The 20,257-nt window shown below is 39.1% G+C and overlaps 2 protein-coding genes across 2 annotated transcripts; both read left to right on the forward strand.

The window, feature by feature from the left end:
- Positions 1–9,489: 9,489 nt before the first annotated feature.
- On the forward strand, positions 9,490–12,129 carry LOC134676733 (uncharacterized). Its single transcript, XM_063535119.1, has 3 exons — positions 9,490–9,818; positions 11,134–11,625; positions 12,038–12,129. The coding sequence occupies exons 2-3, from the start codon at positions 11,160–11,162 to the stop codon at positions 12,127–12,129; spliced, it is 558 nt and encodes a 185-aa protein (XP_063391189.1). The 5' UTR covers positions 9,490–9,818; positions 11,134–11,159.
- A 636-nt stretch (positions 12,130–12,765) lies between these two features.
- Positions 12,766–19,099, forward strand: LOC134676893 (gastrula zinc finger protein XlCGF58.1-like). The gene is made up of 4 exons (XM_063535277.1): positions 12,766–12,890; positions 13,294–13,380; positions 13,520–13,606; positions 17,052–19,099. The coding sequence occupies exons 1-4, from the start codon at positions 12,779–12,781 to the stop codon at positions 18,965–18,967; spliced, it is 2,202 nt and encodes a 733-aa protein (XP_063391347.1). The 5' UTR covers positions 12,766–12,778; the 3' UTR covers positions 18,968–19,099.
- The last annotated feature ends 1,158 nt before the right edge of the window (positions 19,100–20,257 follow it).

Consider the following 20,257-nt stretch of genomic DNA (forward strand, 5'->3'; position numbering starts at 1 on the left):
AGCCAATTTACGCAAACTAGCCACGTACTCTTTTATATTTTCACTGCTCGATTGACACCTCATATGAAACTTATACGATTGCACTATTTCATTTTGTTTTGGATTAAAATGATCGTCTAACGCGGACCTTACAGTTGTATAGGTTATGTCCGCGATCTTTTTCGGTGAAATTAACGACTCAACTAGATCATATAAATCACGACCACAAACCGCAAAGAAATTCGCTTTTTTTAACTCGTCCGTTTGAATACTATTCGCGAGCAAACAATATTCGAACCTATTCACGTAATTTTTCCAATTGTCTTTGTCCATATGAAATTCACTAAATTTTACCGGCATTTTATTCATCACAGTTAAAACACACTTTTAAACATTCAAACACTATATTAAAAGCACTTTTAGCGTATTCCCGAATTAAATCCCGTCGCCAGAATGTTACGTACGTGTGCTGGCTTGCTAGCTAGAACCGAACTGGGGTACCCGCAGATCTTCTCATCTACCCACATGTCAATATATAACAGGGAGTAACGATCCCACTGACCAGAGGGCTCCCGGGAGTCGGTCAGGGTCTCCATCTCCAGCGTGTATTCGTCAGTCAGAGTGAACCCCACGGGGACCCACAGGACTCTCAGCTCTGGCTTGCCTTCATTGGCCGTCCAGAGAAGGGTCACTAGAGCTATATGCTCCAGGGGTGGAAGTGAAAGATGCATAAGACGCGAGTTGGCACAGTGGCTGACGGTAATGTAACAGCCACTGGGTAGAAAGCGGCGCACACCTCTCGACACCCCTGAACCGCTCACACCGATGTTGCTCCTGGTCGTCTTCGCGACGGCAGGCGCAATAGCACGCGACGAGTATGGTCGGTGACGGCTAGTGGGCATAGTCTCATACTTTTATACAATAGGTACCTAATTCAAAATATTTTTTCATCATGGTATGATACGGTGTAGTGGGCAGAGACCTTAACTCACCTAGAAGTGCGATCGCTGCGCCAGACGAGGGCAAGTTACCTGAATCTGTCTCAGTCTCTTCTTTCACTTGCACTAAGTTTTGTGACTGTCCATAATGACTCTCCATTTCGCCCTGAACGTGAATACTGGGTATAGTGGGTATCGGTTCGCAACTCGATACTATTATTTATTTATTTATTAATGTACTCGGTACGAATGCTGTATGAAGGAATTAAAAATTAAGTGAACATAACCTCAGCTCGAAAACAAATACGCTAATTTTGTAATGATATGATTGAAGTCACAGTGACAGCACGTCAGTCGCTAGCAAAGAGAATATAATCCCTACGTTTTAAGAGACGGGACTTCCATACTACAGTCTACTTAGCGACTTGATCAGTCTGTTTTGTTAAGCAGAGCCCGTCACTGGGTGCATACGCAGCAGGAGGAAGTGGTGCGATAGTGAACTAAAACAACGTCGTCCTTTAACACTCCGTGTATTTCCAAAATGCACAAATGTAAAGTCGTCAATAAGGACATTAACATTAAGTAAATAACTTATAATATCGAGAGTAAATCTAATGAGATGTTTACCGGTCGATCCGTGATAGCAAAGAGAAAGAATGACAGCGCACAAGTTGCCAGAGTCAAAATATTCTAAAGACACCTATATACGTGCATGTCAATTAATAAAGTGTGCCATTGACTTTCCAACACTTCCCCTCAAGGGCACACTGTGATCTAAATAATAACAAGTCAAAAAACAATAAATAAAAATAACTTAAAATTAAACTAAAATACAAACTATTCTAAAATAAAATAAAACTAATCTAAACTAAATCTAAAAAAGGCCCCTGTGGCAAGGTCCCCAAGATGCTGGCTGCGTTACCCCGCTGAACTGCCAGACTAAAGCGTTGAGCGAGGTAACTGCCAGCTCTCGGGTCCCCAGTTGCGTCCCTGAGTCTCTTTGAAAGGTTTCCAAAGAGACTCAAGGCGCCAGGACCCCACGGACCCAGGGTCTCGACGCCGAAAGGAACGAAAATGTATTCGGCGCCGAGACCGCGATACTTCCCAACCTTTGCGTTTTCGGCCGCCTCCGCAGCAGCTGCCGCCCTCGCAGAGGTTCCGTGGAGATGTGACGGGGCCAGCGTGTCTACGCAGGTTGCGTCCCACACTAGCACCCGCCCCATACTCCACGGAATCAAGGACATCCCGTCAGGTCTCTTGCCGTCACTTCTCAATATGCAGGTCGGCTCCAATAGAGCAGGCACATTGACCGACGCAAGAGACCGACGGATGATGTCGTTAAGGGCGGCATGCCTGGAGAAGCGGCCCGCGCTCCGCTGGCAGGAGAGACCGTGGTGGCCTAACTCGTCTACGTCCGCACCGCAGGGGCAACGATGAGGGGCACACACCGGGATACCCAAACGGAGGCAAATCGAGAGCCGGAGTGTGTTGGGCTCTAAAAAAGTTCCAATTTTAGGAGAAGGATGCGCGCGGAGCCAGTGCCCAGCCTCTCTAGTACCTACTGCCAAGAGTCTAGCTCTTTCCGCAGCGCCGCCGCACTGGTCAAGAAGGGTAGCTGAAGCCAATTTGCACACTGGGTCGTCCCAATTTCTTTGTGAATTTGGATGTTCAGGGAGGTCTTGACCGGGACACGCACGCAGCCACGCATTCTTTGCGTCTTCCAAGCCCGGGATCTCATAGTTTGTGCGAAGGATTTTACCTATGAGACCCAACGAACTGTGGACCGAAAATTATGTTCGTATTTTTGCCTTATATAGTACGGAACCCTTCCTTGTAAAAGTCATTGGCTGCCGCATTGATGGAAATTTCTACTTTACCCATATAACCGCACTGCTTTATGACGTCGGTGAGAAAGACGAGAGCATCACGGTGCGCTTCCATAGGAATGGATAGGCCTCCGTTATCAGCCGCATAAGTAGCTAAAATGCCATACTTTTCGTTCACAACTTGCTTGACGTAGTGATATATATCAGTCCCCATTCTCATTGCATCCGAAAAATTAGTCGCACCGGTAGGCATCACGCAATACTCTTGAAATGGTAGTCCATTCGTAGAGAGGCTCCCGCCTGTCAGAATCGTTATATGTGGTACAGGAAGTATTATGGTGTTTGTGCCAGCCATATCCAGTTTTTGTACCATATATATGAATAACATAATAAATAATATTGGTAAACTTGTCAATAATAACCATAGTAGAGTCAAATATTTCAAAGAGAAAACTAACATGAAACAACTAAATTTGGTTCTACCATATTAAATGTCACAAATAAACATTGAATGTACATTTAAAACAAATTCATATTGACTCTACCATATACTAATAATAATAATATACCTGTTAGCTTTTCACAAAAGAAAAAAACAACAGATAAAAATACTTAATATAAATTTAGAGTACAATCACAACTTACTTTATATGCTCTAGTTATTGTTAACAAACGTTCATAGCTTTGATAAACTCATTATGCTTAACTCTACCTAAAGGTTTTGTCAACACATCGGCAATCATTTTGTCTGTAGGCAAATACTCTACTTTAATTACATTTTTAGATATTAAATCTTTAACATAATGGTACCTTATGTCGATGTGTTTCGTTCGTTTATGACAGTATTCCTTAGCTTGTAAAAGTTTTTGAGCACTTTGGTTGTCATTATATATAATACAATTAATTTGTTTAGGCAAAATCTCTGACAATAGACTCTTAATGAATGATACATCTTTACATACATCAGATATTGCTAGGTATTCTGATTCACACGATGACAAAGAGACACACCTTTGTTTGCGAGACTCCCAATTAACTGTACAATTTCCCAATTTAATGACATAGCCAGTATAGGATTTTCTGTCAGTAATATCATTGGCCCAGTCTGCGTCAGTATAAGCATACATAGACCAATTCTTATTCTTATGAAAACATAGAGAATAATGAATTGTACCTGCCAAATAACGCAATATACGCTTAGCTGCTAACCAATGTGACCTATCGAAACAATTGTTAAATTGGCTAAGTTGGCTACATGCATATGATATATCTGGCCGTGTACATACAGACAGATACATCAAGCAACCCAAAAGTTGTCGATAGTTAAAAACATCATCCTGCAAACAGTCATTATTTTCAGATTTTACAAGTTTACAGTTAATTTCCATAGGTGTGGCTGCGGCCTTACAATTTTCCATGCCAAAACGTACAAGTAGTTTTCTGATATATTCACTCTGATCTAGAGTCAAAGTTCCCTTAACTTTATCCCTAGACACGTTTATACCTAAACAGCTCTTAAGCGGACCTACATTTTTAACATTAAATTTACTTTCTAAAATGTTTAACAAATTTCGCTTAATTGAACTGTTTTGGCTGTAAAACACATAAAAGTCATCAACATATAAAGCCAAAATCACTAAATCATCCTTGTTACTTTTTACATATACATAGGGTTCACACTTGGATTGAGTGAAATTATGCTCACTAAGTAAACTATGTATTTTACAGTTACAGTTCCACATTCTACTTGCCTGTTTGAGGCCATAAATGCTTTTCTTTAACAAACATACTATATTTTTATTATTATCACTGAAACCAATAGGCTGTTCCATATATACAGTCTCATTAAGGTCAGCATTGAGAAAAGCTGTTGCCACATCTAGATGGTCAATGTTTAAGTCTAACTGATTAGCTATACAAAATAAAATTCGCATTGTCGAGTGACGGACAACAGGGGCGAACGTTTCGTTATAATCAATGCCTTCCCGTTGGGTAAAGCCCCTGGCGACTAATCTTGCTTTAAAACGATCAAAATTACCAGAAGCATCATATTTAGTTTTATAAACCCATTTACATTTTATTACATTTTTACCAACGGGCCTATCTACCAATTCCCAGACATTGTTTTTAACTAGAGCATCATACTCACTTTTCATGGCATCTAGCCATTGCTGGCTATTAGAGCCACTTACAGCTTCTTCATAGGTAATGGGTTCATCAGTCGATGGAGAGGGACCATGAGCGAGTAAGGATAAATCATAGTCTAAATACCTCGCAGGGAGTACATTACGCGTGGAGCGAGACGATCGTTGTGGTGTAGCGTCGGCCACAGGACGAGACGCTCCATCACTTTCAGCTGCCACAGGGGGAAGGCTCACTGGTTGTGGGCCGCCGGCACCTGGTGAATCAGCTGTGCTGGAGTCGCTGCTCCCAGTGCAGTACTCATCGGTTTCTCCACCTGAAAATGATGATGAATCTCTGTCAGATAAATTCAAATTATTCTCATTATTATTATCATTGATTAAAATATTATCATTTCATTATCATTATTTGAATTTACTTGACTATTCTGACTAGAAACATTACCAATATCACAGATCTCATTAGAAATATCATCATAAGTTAAAATGCTATCACTCGTGGAAAGTTCTTGAAAGGGGTTTGTACAGGGGTTGTAAAATCTATTCTCAATAAAAGCAACATTTCGAGATTTAATAACCTTTGTGGGATCCAAAGGATCAGCTAAGCGATAGCCTTTAGATGTATCACAATATCCCACAAAAATGTATTCCTTTGCCTTAGCATCCAATTTATCTCGCTTATGTTCAGGTAACAATGAAAAAGCAGTACAGCCAAAAACCCTGAGGTGTCCAAGGTTGACCTTTTTGCCAGACCAGACCTCCTCAGGTATACGTCCAGCCAAAGCCGACGTGGGAGACCTATTCTTTAAATACACAGCAGTCATTGCTGCTTCTCTCCAAAATCGTTTGCTGAGACCTGAATGCTGTAACATGCAGCGTACCTTATCAAATATAATGCGAAAAGTCCTCTCTGCTACTCCATTTTGAGCAGAACAGTAGGGAATAGTGGTCTGGTGGATAATACCATGTTCTTTTAAATATTGTGTAAATTTAGAACTAGTAAACTCTCCACCATTATCACTACGAAGGCAAAGGATAGGCAAACTCTTTTCTTTTTCTACCATAGTTTTAAAATGTTTAAAACAATCAAATACCTGTGATTTGTTCTTCATTATGTAGGCAAAACTCTTCCGGCTGTAGTCATCCGTGAAGGTGAGCAGATATTTTCCTCCTCCATGGCTCGTCTCAGGCATTGGTCCGCAGACGTCAGTGTGCACCAGCTGTAGTGGTTGTGTTGTAGTACTGTTACTAGCCTTAGGGAAAGGCTCGGCCCAAAGCTTCCCCTTAATGCATGCTTCACAGTTCTTGAGGTTTTTATCCTGAAACAACACACCACATGCATCCCTCAACTTACACATCCCAGCTGAGTGCAGGTGACTAAGTCTAAAATGCCACAAGTCCATCACAGATGGGGTAGAGACGGCAACTGCAGTGCTCGGTGTGACCTGCCTAGGTTGCAGGTCCAAAGAGTGCTTCCTGTTAGGATTATATCCCTCAGCCCTAGACACATCCCCAGAGAGTTTATAGATTCCATTAACACAGTTAGCTATAGCAATATAGTCGCTAGGTGCTTTATTGAGACTATGACCCCTATCATAAACAAAACACCCATCATTATTAAATAAAACAGAATGACCATCTTTACATAATTTAGACACAGAAAGTAAATTTGCTGATAAGTTGGGAACTAACAAGACATTCTCAAAGGTCCTCACCTGTCCATTTAAAGCAACACTAAGATCTCCAGTTTTGGAACTTGACATTGTTTCACTGTTAGCCAAATTTATGGATTGCTTCTATGTATCCCTTATATTGCTGAGCAAGTTTGGATCATTAGAAAGGTGAGAAGACGCTCCTGAGTCCAAGAAGACATCCATCCGGTCCTGGGCGAAGAAAGCTGCGGTGGCGGTGGCAGACTTGGAAGAATCCCTTTGTTTCCTATCTCTCTAATATTTAAAACACTTCGGCTTGATGTGACCTACTCTGTGACAGTATGTACACTTAATTTTGCTTGTAATGTACGCTGTTGTTGAGCTCCCATTATTTGCAGATTTCCTTTGCGCCTCTTGAAGAAGACGAGTACGCACCAGGTCGCTTTTCAGCTCTTCAGAAGATATACAATACGTTTCTAGGTTGCTCACCAAGGTGTCATAGTCTGCCGGAAGGCCACTTAATAAGATTTCGGCCACTTCTTTATCTTCGACCACCCTGCCGATGTCAGCGAGTTGGTGAACTAGGGACATTACATGTTCAATATATGTAGCCATGTCTGCATGCTCGGTAAAATCTACCCTGTGTAGTTGCCTTAAAAGTAACACTCGCCGATACAGCCCTTTGTCCTCAAATATTTCCGACAAGTTTTTCCACGCTTCTTAGCTGTTGTCGCAGTCCGAACGTATTGAAATAATGCAGGTTTTATGTTGAGACAGACACGTGCCAAAGCGCGCTGGTCGCGCGCGGCATCTGCGCCCGTCAAAGCCTCGTCCGACTCCCTGTCAATTGTGTCCCACAATCCTTCCGTGATCAAAATCATCTTCAAAGCGAACTTCCACGTTAGATAGTTGTTCCCGTCCAGCTTCTCGATGACGGGAGTGCCCATGACGACATTAGTGGCATTAACAGCCATCATGGCAATTTATGATAAAAAATATTCAGAATTAACGTTGTAGGACGACGTAAGAGGTTATATTTTGTAGGTTTTGCCACTCGATCGACAGCCACTTACTAGATGGATCACGATTTCTCCTTTTCTCGTGGTATGCTGGGCATCTAACCTGTTAAGCAGAGCCCGTCACTGGGTGCATACGCAGCAGGAGGAAGTGGTGCGATAGTGAACTAAAACAACGTCGTCCTTTAACACTCCGTGTATTTCCAAAATGCACAAATGTAAAGTCGTCAATAAGGACATTAACATTAAGTAAATAACTTATAATATCGAGAGTAAATCTAATGAGATGTTTACCGGTCGATCCAAGGGCCCAACCTTTTCTGTTCTCTTTCACGACGCAGCAACTAGTATCATTTCTCTCACCTCGCTCTTTTAAAATGCCGTTTGTCAAAAAAGGACAACCATACTGTTGACAAGGCGGACTTCAAATCAAGTGTTGCCTTTCTTGATGCGCCCACCCTGTGTATGTGTGCGTAAAAGCGTATATGTGTGCTCTTTTAGGGATGTGAAAAGTCGATTTTAATCAGGTTATATATCGATAAACGCTACACAGCGGAACGAAATAGCGATTAATTGAAGCTTCAATATCTTCGTTAAACATAAACATTATTGAAATGCTAATGGATAATGAATATATTATAATATAATAATATAATTCAATTATTGCGGAACACCTATTTTAGGAGGTATTTATGTATTTTAATTAAATATCTGAACTTTCCCTTGGTTCCCTGCTGGGGCGTGACTATAAAATTGTGATCTGATAACCACAATAAAGAATAAAAGCGTTTTTGGTCATTTTAGGTATCGTTAAGCCTTTGAAGTAAAATTAAAATTGCAAGAAATGTCGATAGTTTATCGATATGACTTTATCGACATGGCTACAGCAACGTGGGCCTCATTGTTAATCGTACACTAAACAAAAGTGGCAACAGTGACAGCTCGCTGAGACTACGTCTATATATATATTATGTCTATGGGTCGATCCGTGATAGCAAAGAGAAAGAATGACAGCGCACAAGTTGCCAGAGTCAAAATATTCTAAAGACACCTATATACGTGCATGTCAATTAATAAAGTGTGCCATTGACATTCCAACATGTTTATCCTAAATACCCAAGCGTGTAGCATACTACCAAGGGCCCAACCTTTTCTGTTCTCTTTCACGACGCAGTAACTAGTATCATTTCTCTCTCCTCGCTCTTTTAAAATGCCGTTTGTCAAAAAAGGACAACCATACTGTTGACAAGGTGTACTTCAAATCAAGTGTTGCCTTTCTTGATGCCCCCAGGCTGTGTATATGTGCGTAAAAGCGTATATTTGTGCTCTTTTAGGGATGTGAAAAGTCGATTTTAATCATGTTATATATCGATAAACGCTACACAGCGGAACGAAATAGCGATTAATTGAAGCTTCAATATCTTCGTTAAACATAAACATAATTGAAATAATATAATTCAATTATTGCGGAACACCTATTTTAGGAGGTATTTATGTATTTTAATTAAATATCTGAACTTTCCCTTGGTTCCCTGCTGGGGCGTGACTATAAAATTGTGATCTGATAACCACAATAAAGAATAAAAGCGTTTTTGGTCATTTTAGGTATCGTTAAGCCTTTGAAGTAAAATTAAAATTGCAAGAAATGTCGATAGTTTATCGATATGACTTTATCGACATGGCTACAGCAACGTGGGCGTGTTAATCGTACACTAAACAAAAGTGGCAAGTGACAGCTCGCTGAGACACCGTCTATATATACATATATATATATATTATGTCTATGCATACTACACTATTTAAGTCTGTTATGTTGGTACTATTGCTCTTTGACAGTTGTTTGTCATACATGTTGGTAATGATTGGATAACCAAACATACAAACAGACTAATCAAATCGCTAGTATGGAAGTCCCGTCTCTTAAAACGTAGTGATTATATTCTCTTTGGCAGTGGGCGCTGTCAAACTTCGGTTTTGCACGCGGATTTGGTCATGTCCAAAGAATATAATACTCACTTTGAGTATTGTTATAATGCCGCGATGTAGAAGATCTAATTTCTCCCGACGAACTATTGAATTGCGAATGAATTAATTAATGAAGAACGAGAAAAGACTCGCGTTGGAATAACCCTACCTCGTGCTTGTCGCAAAGAAAGTACAAGAAATGCTTCAAGTGTTGACTTGAGTCGAGCAGCGTTTCTATACGATTGCAGAATTGACTACAGCCAGGCTTGGCTCACTCCGCGATTTCGTCGCTTTGCTACAGGTAGGTAGCTAAAAGTACATCCGTTCCACACCAATTTTGGTGGCTAGCCATAAGCCGCGCGTGGCGCTGTCGCCACCTAGCGGCCATATCTGTCGTGATACTCCTGATCGTAACAGACGCGTTTTAGTCTTCTGTACCTAGTACTATTATTTATTCTGCGCTACAGCTCGCATACTTTCGTTTGCATTGGGCAAATGGATGTTGTTTGCAAATATTTTGGCGCATTGAAGTTTCCTGTGCTGTCTTGGTAAAGTTAAATTGCCATTATTGCCAATATTGATTCCGGAGCCAATGCCTTCCTTGCTTCATGGCGAAACAAAATCACGACTTTTTGATATGAAGTTCACAAGGTCAGCTAGTACAACAATAAAAACACCTTACATCTTTGTGTACGTTTCAGGCAATAAGATTATAAGAGGCCCACAGAAAGCGAGGTCGTGAGGAAATTTCCTCGCGCGTCAATCCATCAACCCCGAAATTGCGAAAAAAAATTGTTGAGTTGAGGTGTGACACTGGAGAATTCTAAGAATTCTAGTATCAAGTAGGAGCCCCGATGCACATGTTTTCGTCTAGTGAGACCATTTTTTGAGGTTCTCGCATTTGTTCAAAAATAATGTTTTAGTTTAAAATTTACTAATATTTAAGGCTTATACTAATGTAATTTAATTTTATATGGTAATACACTGCAATAACTAAATCCATATACAAGAAATACCGTTTGTACTCAAAGAAAAAAAATAATGATTTTTTATTTTTTTATTGACGTGTAGGATTACAACATATGTGAAAAGGGCTATTACTAGGGAAAGCAATAGGGCTCTGTTAATGTACTGACAATTTTGTTTTGAGCCCATGCATGCAGCAGTGCTGTAGGAGAGGACAATATGGTTTGGACAACGTCTTTGAAAAGTCCTTTTTTTCAGCAATAAAAGTCTCATGCAATTTTATTATACGATCAAAATAAACTACATTAAACATTGCTATTATGGTTCCCATTACTGGGTCATTTTATGTTCATGTGTAAATTTCATTAAAATAACAAAATTGTTGCATGGAACTAGACGAAATAATTTGCATCGGGGCTCGTAGCAGTACTGATAATTCCTCTACTCGATGCTAGATGTCGACTGCGAAAATAATATTCGTTTTGGTACTAAAACTAATGTATGGAGTGAGCACTCTATTCCGAGTTAAATTTTAAATCTTGCATTTCAGTTTTATCCCACCTATTTTTTTTTCTGAAATTTTACAAGTATAAATATTTTTGGGCAGAAATTTTATACTCATCTAACTTAAATGCTTTTTAACTTGGCAGTGCACATTAAGGAGGAGACAGACGATATGCAGCATTCTGGCTGTCAGATGGAGATCAAGTGTGAGGATCAAATTAAAGAGGAGTCCTCATGCTTGGATGAGGAGTGCAGCATGAGTAAGGCAGTGATGCTGGCCAGCCTGTACACTAACCACAAGCCCTTATCTTCGGACAGCTCAGGCTGTGGTGTGAATGAGGCAGAAAAGCTAGCTGATAAGCTAAAGGAGGAGGCCCTGTCAGACGGCATGGAGTGTGGCATGACTGGCATGAGAGAGTCGGCCATTCTGGCCGGTGTGGATACTGATTGTGATGTAAAGAATGAGCTTGTGCTCAGATCAGAGCATGTGAAGGAAGAACCTTTGTCGGATAGCGAAGAGTATGAAATGAGTGAGGCAGCCATGCTGTCAGACCTGTATGCTAACCACGTCGTAAAGGATGAGTTAGTGCTGGGGCCGGAGCATCCATATCGGCCAGATGTATCTCTGGTAGGCCTCGGTAAGTTGTCCTGAGTTATATTTATGAAATTGTCAATACTAAAGTTTTCCAATAACAAATGTCTATCTATACCAATAATGTAATCAAATTTAATCTGTTGACTTGATATTCATACTGAGCAAAAAAGTATGGTTTAACTTCGATTCCCAGTTATGCATGAGTTAAAAAAAAATGTAATGTCATTATTATTAAATAATCTAAAATCAAAGCCGTGGTTCCTAAGAACAGATTTCGCTATCTCTCATAGTTTCTGACTTCTCCATACTAACCCATTTGGATTGATCGGCCTGGATACTTATCACTAATATGTCAGTCTGAGCAAGATGCACAGAAAGTATGTTACATTCACGCTAGCATTTATGTCAGTGCCAAGCTGGTGGTAGCCACACTTACCCTGTATTGTTTTTTATAGAATCAACATCTGGCTTCTGTGACGTGCAACCTCTACCACACTACCTCGGAGACCACAATTATGCAAAAGAATCTTCAACAGCAGTAGGTTAGTAAACAATATAACAATATATGGGGCATTATCTATGAAAAGGGACCTTATTGTCGATGGCGCTTACGTCGCACTGCGTCGCGCGGCATTGTATTTATATCGGAGCGTCGTTAAGACGAAACAGGAGCTGAGTTTTAAACATTTTAGGTAAATATACTCGTCTCGCTAACGGAAGCGGCTCCTAAAACTAGTGCGATAAGGACAAGGCGAAAAATCCTGCGTAATAATCTCAAAAATCGAGGTTTCGTACTCGACTGTTTCCTCCTCCAAAACTTAACCAATCGTTACCAAATTTGGAAATCTAAATGATTATGAAATTATCTGTGTTGGACCGGTTTGCATTTTTGGCTAATTGATATCAGTTTTGAATACTACGCCTCTCATTGCGGCATAGTCAATGAGGCCATTATGGCCATTTTTGAAGGGCTCTAGCGCCTTAAAAAACAAAAATATCAAAAAAAGCAAAACGGTCGGACACAGATATTGACAATATTAACCTGTGTTGAAAAAATTATTGCTCTAGCATCAAAACCCACTGAGGAAACAGTCGAGTATGTTTGTATGGAGAAATGACCACTCCTGGATGGGCTTGTGCTCAGATCAGAGCATGTGAAGGAAGAGCCTTCATTGTCAGAGAGCATAGAGTATGGAATGAGTGAAGCGGCAATACTGGCAGACCTGTATGCTGACCATGTCGTAAAGGATGAGTTAATGCTGGGGCCGGAGCATCCACATCGGCCAGATGTATCTCTGGTAGGCCTCGGTAAGTTGTCCTGAGTTATATTTATTAAATTGTCAATACTAAAGTTTTCCAATAACAAATGTCTATACCAATAATGTAATCAAATTTAATCTGTTGACTTGATATTCATACTGAGCAAAAAAGTATGGTTTAACTTCGATTCCCGGTTATGTATGAGAGTTAAAAAAAATGTAATGTCATTATTATTAAATCTAAAATCAAAGCCATGGTTCCTAAGAACAGATTTCGCTGTCTCTAATAGTTTCTGACTTCTCCATACTAACCCATTTGGATTGATCGGCCTGGATACTTATAACTAATATGTCAGTATGAGCAAGATGCACAGAAAGTATGTTACATTCACGCTAGCATTTATGTCAGTGCCAAGCTGGTGGTAGCCACACTTACCCTATATTTTTTATAGAATCAACATCTGGCTTCTGTGACGTGCAACCTCTACCACACTACCTCGGAGACCACAATTATGCAAAAGAATCTTCAACAGCAGTAGGTTAGTAAACAATATAACAATATATGGGGCATTATCTATGAAAAGGGACCTTATTGTCGATGGCGCTTACGCCGCACTGCGTCGCGCGGCATTGTTTTTATATCGGAGCATCGTTAATAATGGCTTTATTTTTTTATAGAATCAACATCTATCTTCTGTGACGTGCAACCTCTACCACACTACCTCGGAGACCACAATTATGCAAAAGAATCTTCAACAGCAGTAGGTAAGTTGATTTTTAGGGTTCCATACCTCAAAATGAAAAAACTAAACCCTTATAGGATCACTCGTGTGTCTGTCTGTCTGTCCGTCTGTCACAGCCTATTTTCTCCGAAACTACTGGACCAATTCAGTTGAAATTTGGTACACATATGTAAATTGACCCATAGATGGACATGTTTTTTTTATAATTTTAAAATTCATAGGTTCGAAGTTAAAAAAATACACAAAATAGTTCTTTACCTATAGATGACAGTAAAACCTATTAGAAGTCAAGCGTGACTAGGTCGGACTTATGTACGGAACCCTAGAAACACGAATCCGACTCGCACTTGGCCGGTTTTTTTATTTTTATTTTATTATAAATAAAATTTATTTCATTGAAAAATATCCAACAATTACAAACAATCATAATACGTTTAAATAGTTACTTAAATATTATTAATGTACAATCATGGTCTAGAAAAGAAAACAAATAAAATAAAAGATCCTATAAGCAAAAATTGCAACTGGCTTTAACATAATTATTTTACATCAATACCTAAACTAAGTAACTTAATACTTGTATCTTAGGTATTAGGTCAGGAAATGAATGCTCAAAAAACGTTGTAGAGGGAAATGCTAGGAACACAATTTTTGACTCCGCAACTTTGTTTGGACTAGTTAGGAGGTGAACATATCAAAAGTCCCCGGCTGTAGCCCCGCTGCTGGGGGGTAGAGGGGGGTAAGAAGGTCGAATTTTTCGGTTTTTCATTGATATCTTGGAAACTTTGTGTCTTAGCGACATGACTACTAAGACAAACCGAAAGCTGATAAAATTAGTTACAAGTTTTATCCAGTCAAGTTTTTCGATATCATGAATAGTTTTTGAGATACCCGCTCTTGAAAGTTTATTTAGGGATTTTAATTTTATCTTGATATCTACGTCAGTGATGCTGTTAGGCCATGTTTGGTATCATTTTCGTATAAAGCGGGGGTGCTGAATTCATTTATGGTATCACATTGACACTATTCCGAAGTAAAACCAAAATTAAAAAAAACATATTTTTTTATATCCCTCTTCACGCTTAAACTGCTGAACCAATTTCGTTGAAATTTGGTATAGAAATAGTTTCAGTCTCGACACAGAACATAGAATAGTTTTAATAACCAAAAACATCTTTTGAGGGTGTGAAAAGTGGGGTGGAAGTTTGTATGGGGAGTCAATAACCGCTGAACCGGTTTAGATGAAATTTAGGACGGAATACATCTGTGATTTAGATGAAAATGATACCAAACATGACTTCAAACCTTACCTTGAGCAGTATTAACCTCAGGAATTCAGTTTCGTCGACGAAGTTGAATTCCCCCCATACTCCATTTCACAACTTTAAAGGATGATTATAGAGATAAAAAGTATCTTATGTCCTGTCTTGGGACTCGAAATATCTGTATACCAAATTTCAATTAAATCGGTTGAGCGGTTTAAGCGTGAAGAGGAATTTAAAAAAAAAGGTATTTGTTTAAAGTTTATATGTTTTTTCTTAGGAATGGTGTCAATGTGATACCAAAACTGAATTCAGCACCCCCGATTTATACGAAAATGATACCAAACACGGTCTAGCAGCGTCACTAATGTAGATATCAAGATAAAATTGAAAGCCCTAAATAAACTTTCAAGAGTGGATATCTTAAAAACTATTCAAGATATCGAAAAAGTTGACTGAATAAAACTTGTAACAAATTTTATCAGCTTTTGGTTTGTCTTAGTAGTCATGTCGCTAAGACGCAAAGTTTCCAAGATATAAGTGAAAAACCGAAAAATGAGACCTTCTTTCCCCCCTCTACCCCCCAGCACCGGGGCTACGGCCGGGGACTTTTGATATGTTCACCTCCTAACTAGCCCAAACAAAGTTACGTAGTCAAAAATTGTGTTCCTAGCATTTCCCTCTATAACTTCTTATTGCTTGGCCTATATATCGTGATTGTAGGTCAATGTAGTGTAAGTTAGGTGCTTATTTTGCAAAACAATGAAGATTATAATTATAGTACAAGGATTATAAAAAAGGAAGGATTATACATAGTATACGGATAAGTTCGCCTTTGTACTAATGACGATTGTTTTTTTTCCTGTTTTAATTTGATTTTTGTACAATAAAGTGTTTTACTACTACTAGTACAAGAATGTAGGTAAATATCAGTGAATTAAATTATCGTTTCAACTTGACAATTTACAAATTATTATTTATTTCACAGACAATATGATCCATAATTAATTAGTACCTAAGTACCTACACCCAAGGCCAAAAGTATGGAAGCTTATACTTCGATAGAAAAGTTAGATTTTATATTATTCATTGGCGATTTGAAAACAATTTGAATAGTAAATTACTCAAATGCTGGATTTGAAAGAGAGGAGGATTTTTGTATGGTGTCCATAGAGAAATAAGCCCTTTTGAAAAGACTGTCCTCAACTATCATCTTTGTCCTAACTTTTTTTATCTTTTCGACAATATTTTTGGATATTTTGATATGTAGCGGGAATTTTTAATATGTATTTTGGTGTTGCCCAATGCAAATTTTAGGAGACAAATATACAACAAAGATATATACATGAGATATTAAAGAAAACAACGTTGTTTCCACACTTTTGGCCTTGGGTGTATTTTTATACCTATATATCTCAGGACTCCTTACGGGCAATAAGAATGGGGCATGAGTGGTATAGTGGTGTGACACCGCTACAACGCGATTGGCTGATGAGTACGCATCACAACTAGTTGCGTTAGACTGCACGATTGGCTCAAATTCGTGAGTGACACCATTGTACTAATGCCATTTTTAGTGCACGTAAGGCCAGTTTTTAGATCTATACGTCAATGTTTTATAAAGACATTTAATTCACGTTCCACATAAAAACTAGCCCCATTCATGCCCCCATTCATATTGCCGTAAGGCCAGTCCTGAGATATACAGGGTGGAAAGATAAGTCGGGCCCTGGAGGGAAACTACCTTAAATCCTTAAGCTGGCTCATTTTACTTAAAGGAGACATTCCTTTATTTTTAAAAAGAAACAAAACTGCATTCAAAGATTTTCTAAAACTCGCTTGCCTCGCCCGGGACTCGAACCGACTAAAAATTAAAAAAAATAAAAACTCACAATTTTATTCTACTAGTCGATACAGTTAATGTTAATGATAACATTTCTCCAAGAAACATTAGGTCTTACACTCGTCCGTCGTACAAAATAGCCATAAATTCTAATATTTAGTACTCAAGATTTTTTTACAGAAGCCAAAGTGAAGAAAAAAAGAAAAATACTTTGAATGCAGTTTTGTTTCTTTTTAAAAATAAAGGAATGTCTCCTTTAAGTAAAACGAGCCAGCTTAAGGATTTAAGGTAGTTTCCCTCCAGGGCCCGACTTATCTTTCCACCCTGTATATACGTCAATCAGTGTAACAATTTGATTTCAGTATTTGAAGAAAAACCGTCACAAGAGCGCGTGCTTAGTCGAAACTCTCCGCTTGCGCTCCGAGACTGCTGCGTGCGGCTCGAACGTCTCCAACACCACGAGGTTCTCGCCGGCAACGACACTACCCGAGTCACAACACATACTGACACGGATTCTAAAATAATAAAAACAGTGCGAACGATCTTCGAATGTAATAAAGAAGATAAGAAAACATACCCCTGCGAAACATGCGGAATACATTTTACACAAAAAGTGTATTCGATTATACATAAACGAATTCACACTGCCGAAAGGCTTTATTCGTGTAACTTATGTGAAAAACGTTTTAAAACTTCTGGTTGTTTGAAAATTCATGAACGTATTCATACTGGTGTAAAGCCATATTCGAGCGAACCGTGTAACAAGCAGTTTCAGGATGTGCGACTATTAAAGAAATATAAAAAAGTTCATACAGGTGAAAAACCATATATGTGCGAAATATGTAAAAAGCAGTTTTCGAACATAATGTTTTTAAATATACACAAAGTTACCCACACGGGTATTACGTGTGAAATTTGTAAAGAACATTTTAGGCAATGGGAAAAATTTCGAATTCATAAGCGAACTCACACAGGCGGGACGATATATACGTGCGCGCTGTGTAATATGAAGTTTGCAAGTGTCTGGAAATTCAATGCGCACAAACGAACACATATAAACGAGAGGCCATACGCATGTGGAATATGTGGAAAGCGGTATACACGAGCTTCTCATTTAACGAGACATAATCGGTATCACACTGGTGAAAAACCGTTCTCCTGCCAGATGTGTGATAAGAAATATTCGGAACAAGATTCTATGAGCAAACACATACTAAGCCATACTGGAATGGAACCTTATTCTTGCGAAATCTGCAAAAAACGGTTCGTGCAAAAAGGCCATTTGAACAGGCACATACTAAGCCATAATGGAGCGAAGCCTTATTCTTGCGAAATCTGCAATAAACGGTTCGCGCAAAAGAGCAATTTGAACACACACATACTAAGCCATACTGGAGCGAAGCCTTATACTTGCGAAATCTGCAATAAACGGTTCGCGCTAAAGAGCAATTTAAACACACATATACGAAGCCATACTGGAGCGAAGCCTTATTCTTGCGAAATCTGCAAAAAACGGTTCTCCCAAAATTGCAGTTTCAGACACATACTAAGCCATACTGGAGCGAAGCCTTATTCTTGCGAAATCTGCAAAATGCGGTTCGCGCATAAGGGCAATTTGAACTCACACATACGAAGCCATACTGGAGCGAAGCCTTATTCTTGCGAAATCTGCAATAAACGGTTCTCGCAAAATTACAGTTTGAGCAGACACATACGAAGCCATACTGGAGCGAAGCCTTATTCTTGCGAAATCTGCAATAAACGGTTCGCGCTAAAGGGCAATTTAAACACACACATACGAAGCCATACTGGAGCGAAGCCTTATTCTTGCGAAATCTGCAATAAACGGTTCGCGCTAAAGGGCAATTTAAACACACACATACGAAGCCATACTGGAGCGAAGCCTTATTCTTGCGAAATCTGCAAAAAGCGGTTCTCGCAAAATTGCAGTTTGAGCAGACACATACTAAGCCATACTGGAGCGAAGCCTTATTCTTGCGAAATCTGCAAAAAACGTTTCGCGCACAAGAGCAGTTTGAACACACACATACGAAACCATACTGGAGCGAAGCCTTATTCTTGCGAAATCTGCAAAAAACGTTTCGCGCACAAGAGCAGTTTGAACACACACATACGAAGCCATACTGGAGCGAAGCCTTATTCTTGCGAAATCTGCAAAAAACGTTTCGCGCACAAGAGCAGTTTGAACACACACATACGAAACCATACTGGAGCGAAGCCTTATTCTTGTTTAAGATCAGATATTTTAAGAATTTAAAAAACCATAATATGCGATGTACGTTAAATGAACTTTTAGCACTCGACATGTTCGTTTAAATGTATTTTAAATGTAAAATAAATAAATTGATAAAATAAAAAACCTTTATTAATAGGGAGTATTACACTAGTGACTTAAGTATACCATAGAGTAACTTATACATACTGTACCTTATTCTTCAATTGATTCATTGATTGTACCTAGAGAATGCAATCTCGATCTCGCAATTTCAAGATCTCGCACAAATTTTCGAGATTCAATCTCGTTAACAGGAAATCTCGATTTTAGCAATCTCGGTCGAGATCTTGATTAATATTTTCGAGATCTCGAACGAGATTGAATGATTGATCCGTGTGAATTACTTTGTTTTGAATAATCTTTTTGACTTTAGCTTCATGTTCAGGCAGTGCTATTGTATGCGGCCGGCTTTAGCTGACGATAAAAGCACTGTGGCGCGCTCTGTACGTAAAAATCGGACGCACTTAACGTACCTAGTCACAATTATTTATGATTTTTGCTCGCTTACCCTATTTTTTTAAGTTCCTGAGTGCTTGTCAAATTATCAACTGATCATGTTACTGCCACTGCTTACAATTTTGTAAAAATATAAATTATTTATACCACTTTTTCATAATTACGTGCAAATTAGAGCTACATACATATTATATTAGTTTTTTAATAAAAGCAGTTTTATTTATTAAATGTTGATTAATTTGAAGATCTTCATAATAAAACTCGACATAGGTACTCTAAATAAGTAGTATATACGGAATTCTTAGAGATTTTTGAGCAAAATAACACATTATTAATTACTTTGTCAAATCTCGATCTCGTCGAGATTAATCTCGATCTCGAAAGTATGACGGTCGAGATCTCGAAACACCCTATCTCGATTCAGATTTTTCGTGCGAGATCTCGAATCGCCAATCTTGGTGCGAGATTGCATTCCCTAATTGTTCCTTAAACTGTTTTTTGACAAGTTTTCACAGACAATCAAACATGACATTGATACATCAAGGCGGTTTGTTTACAAAATGCTTACTGGGAAACGCGATATCGAAACTCAGCTGCCTGCCTTAGATTGGGACTTATTGTGGGAGTGACGCCACCTACGCAGCTTTCGCGTAACATTACCTATTCTCTACGAGATTAAAGTATGTTGTATGGAATATCATTAAGTATGTTTAAATAAGTTTGTTCGTAAAGACCCCTGGGCCCTGTTTGACTGAGGGCCTTCTCCAGTTACGCCAAGTTTTTCTATCCTTGGCCTTCTGTGGCCAGTCCTTGCCA

The sequence above is a fragment of the Cydia fagiglandana genome, chromosome 25 (genome assembly GCF_963556715.1).
Source record: "Cydia fagiglandana chromosome 25, ilCydFagi1.1, whole genome shotgun sequence".
NCBI classification, from domain to species: domain Eukaryota; kingdom Metazoa; phylum Arthropoda; class Insecta; order Lepidoptera; family Tortricidae; genus Cydia; species Cydia fagiglandana.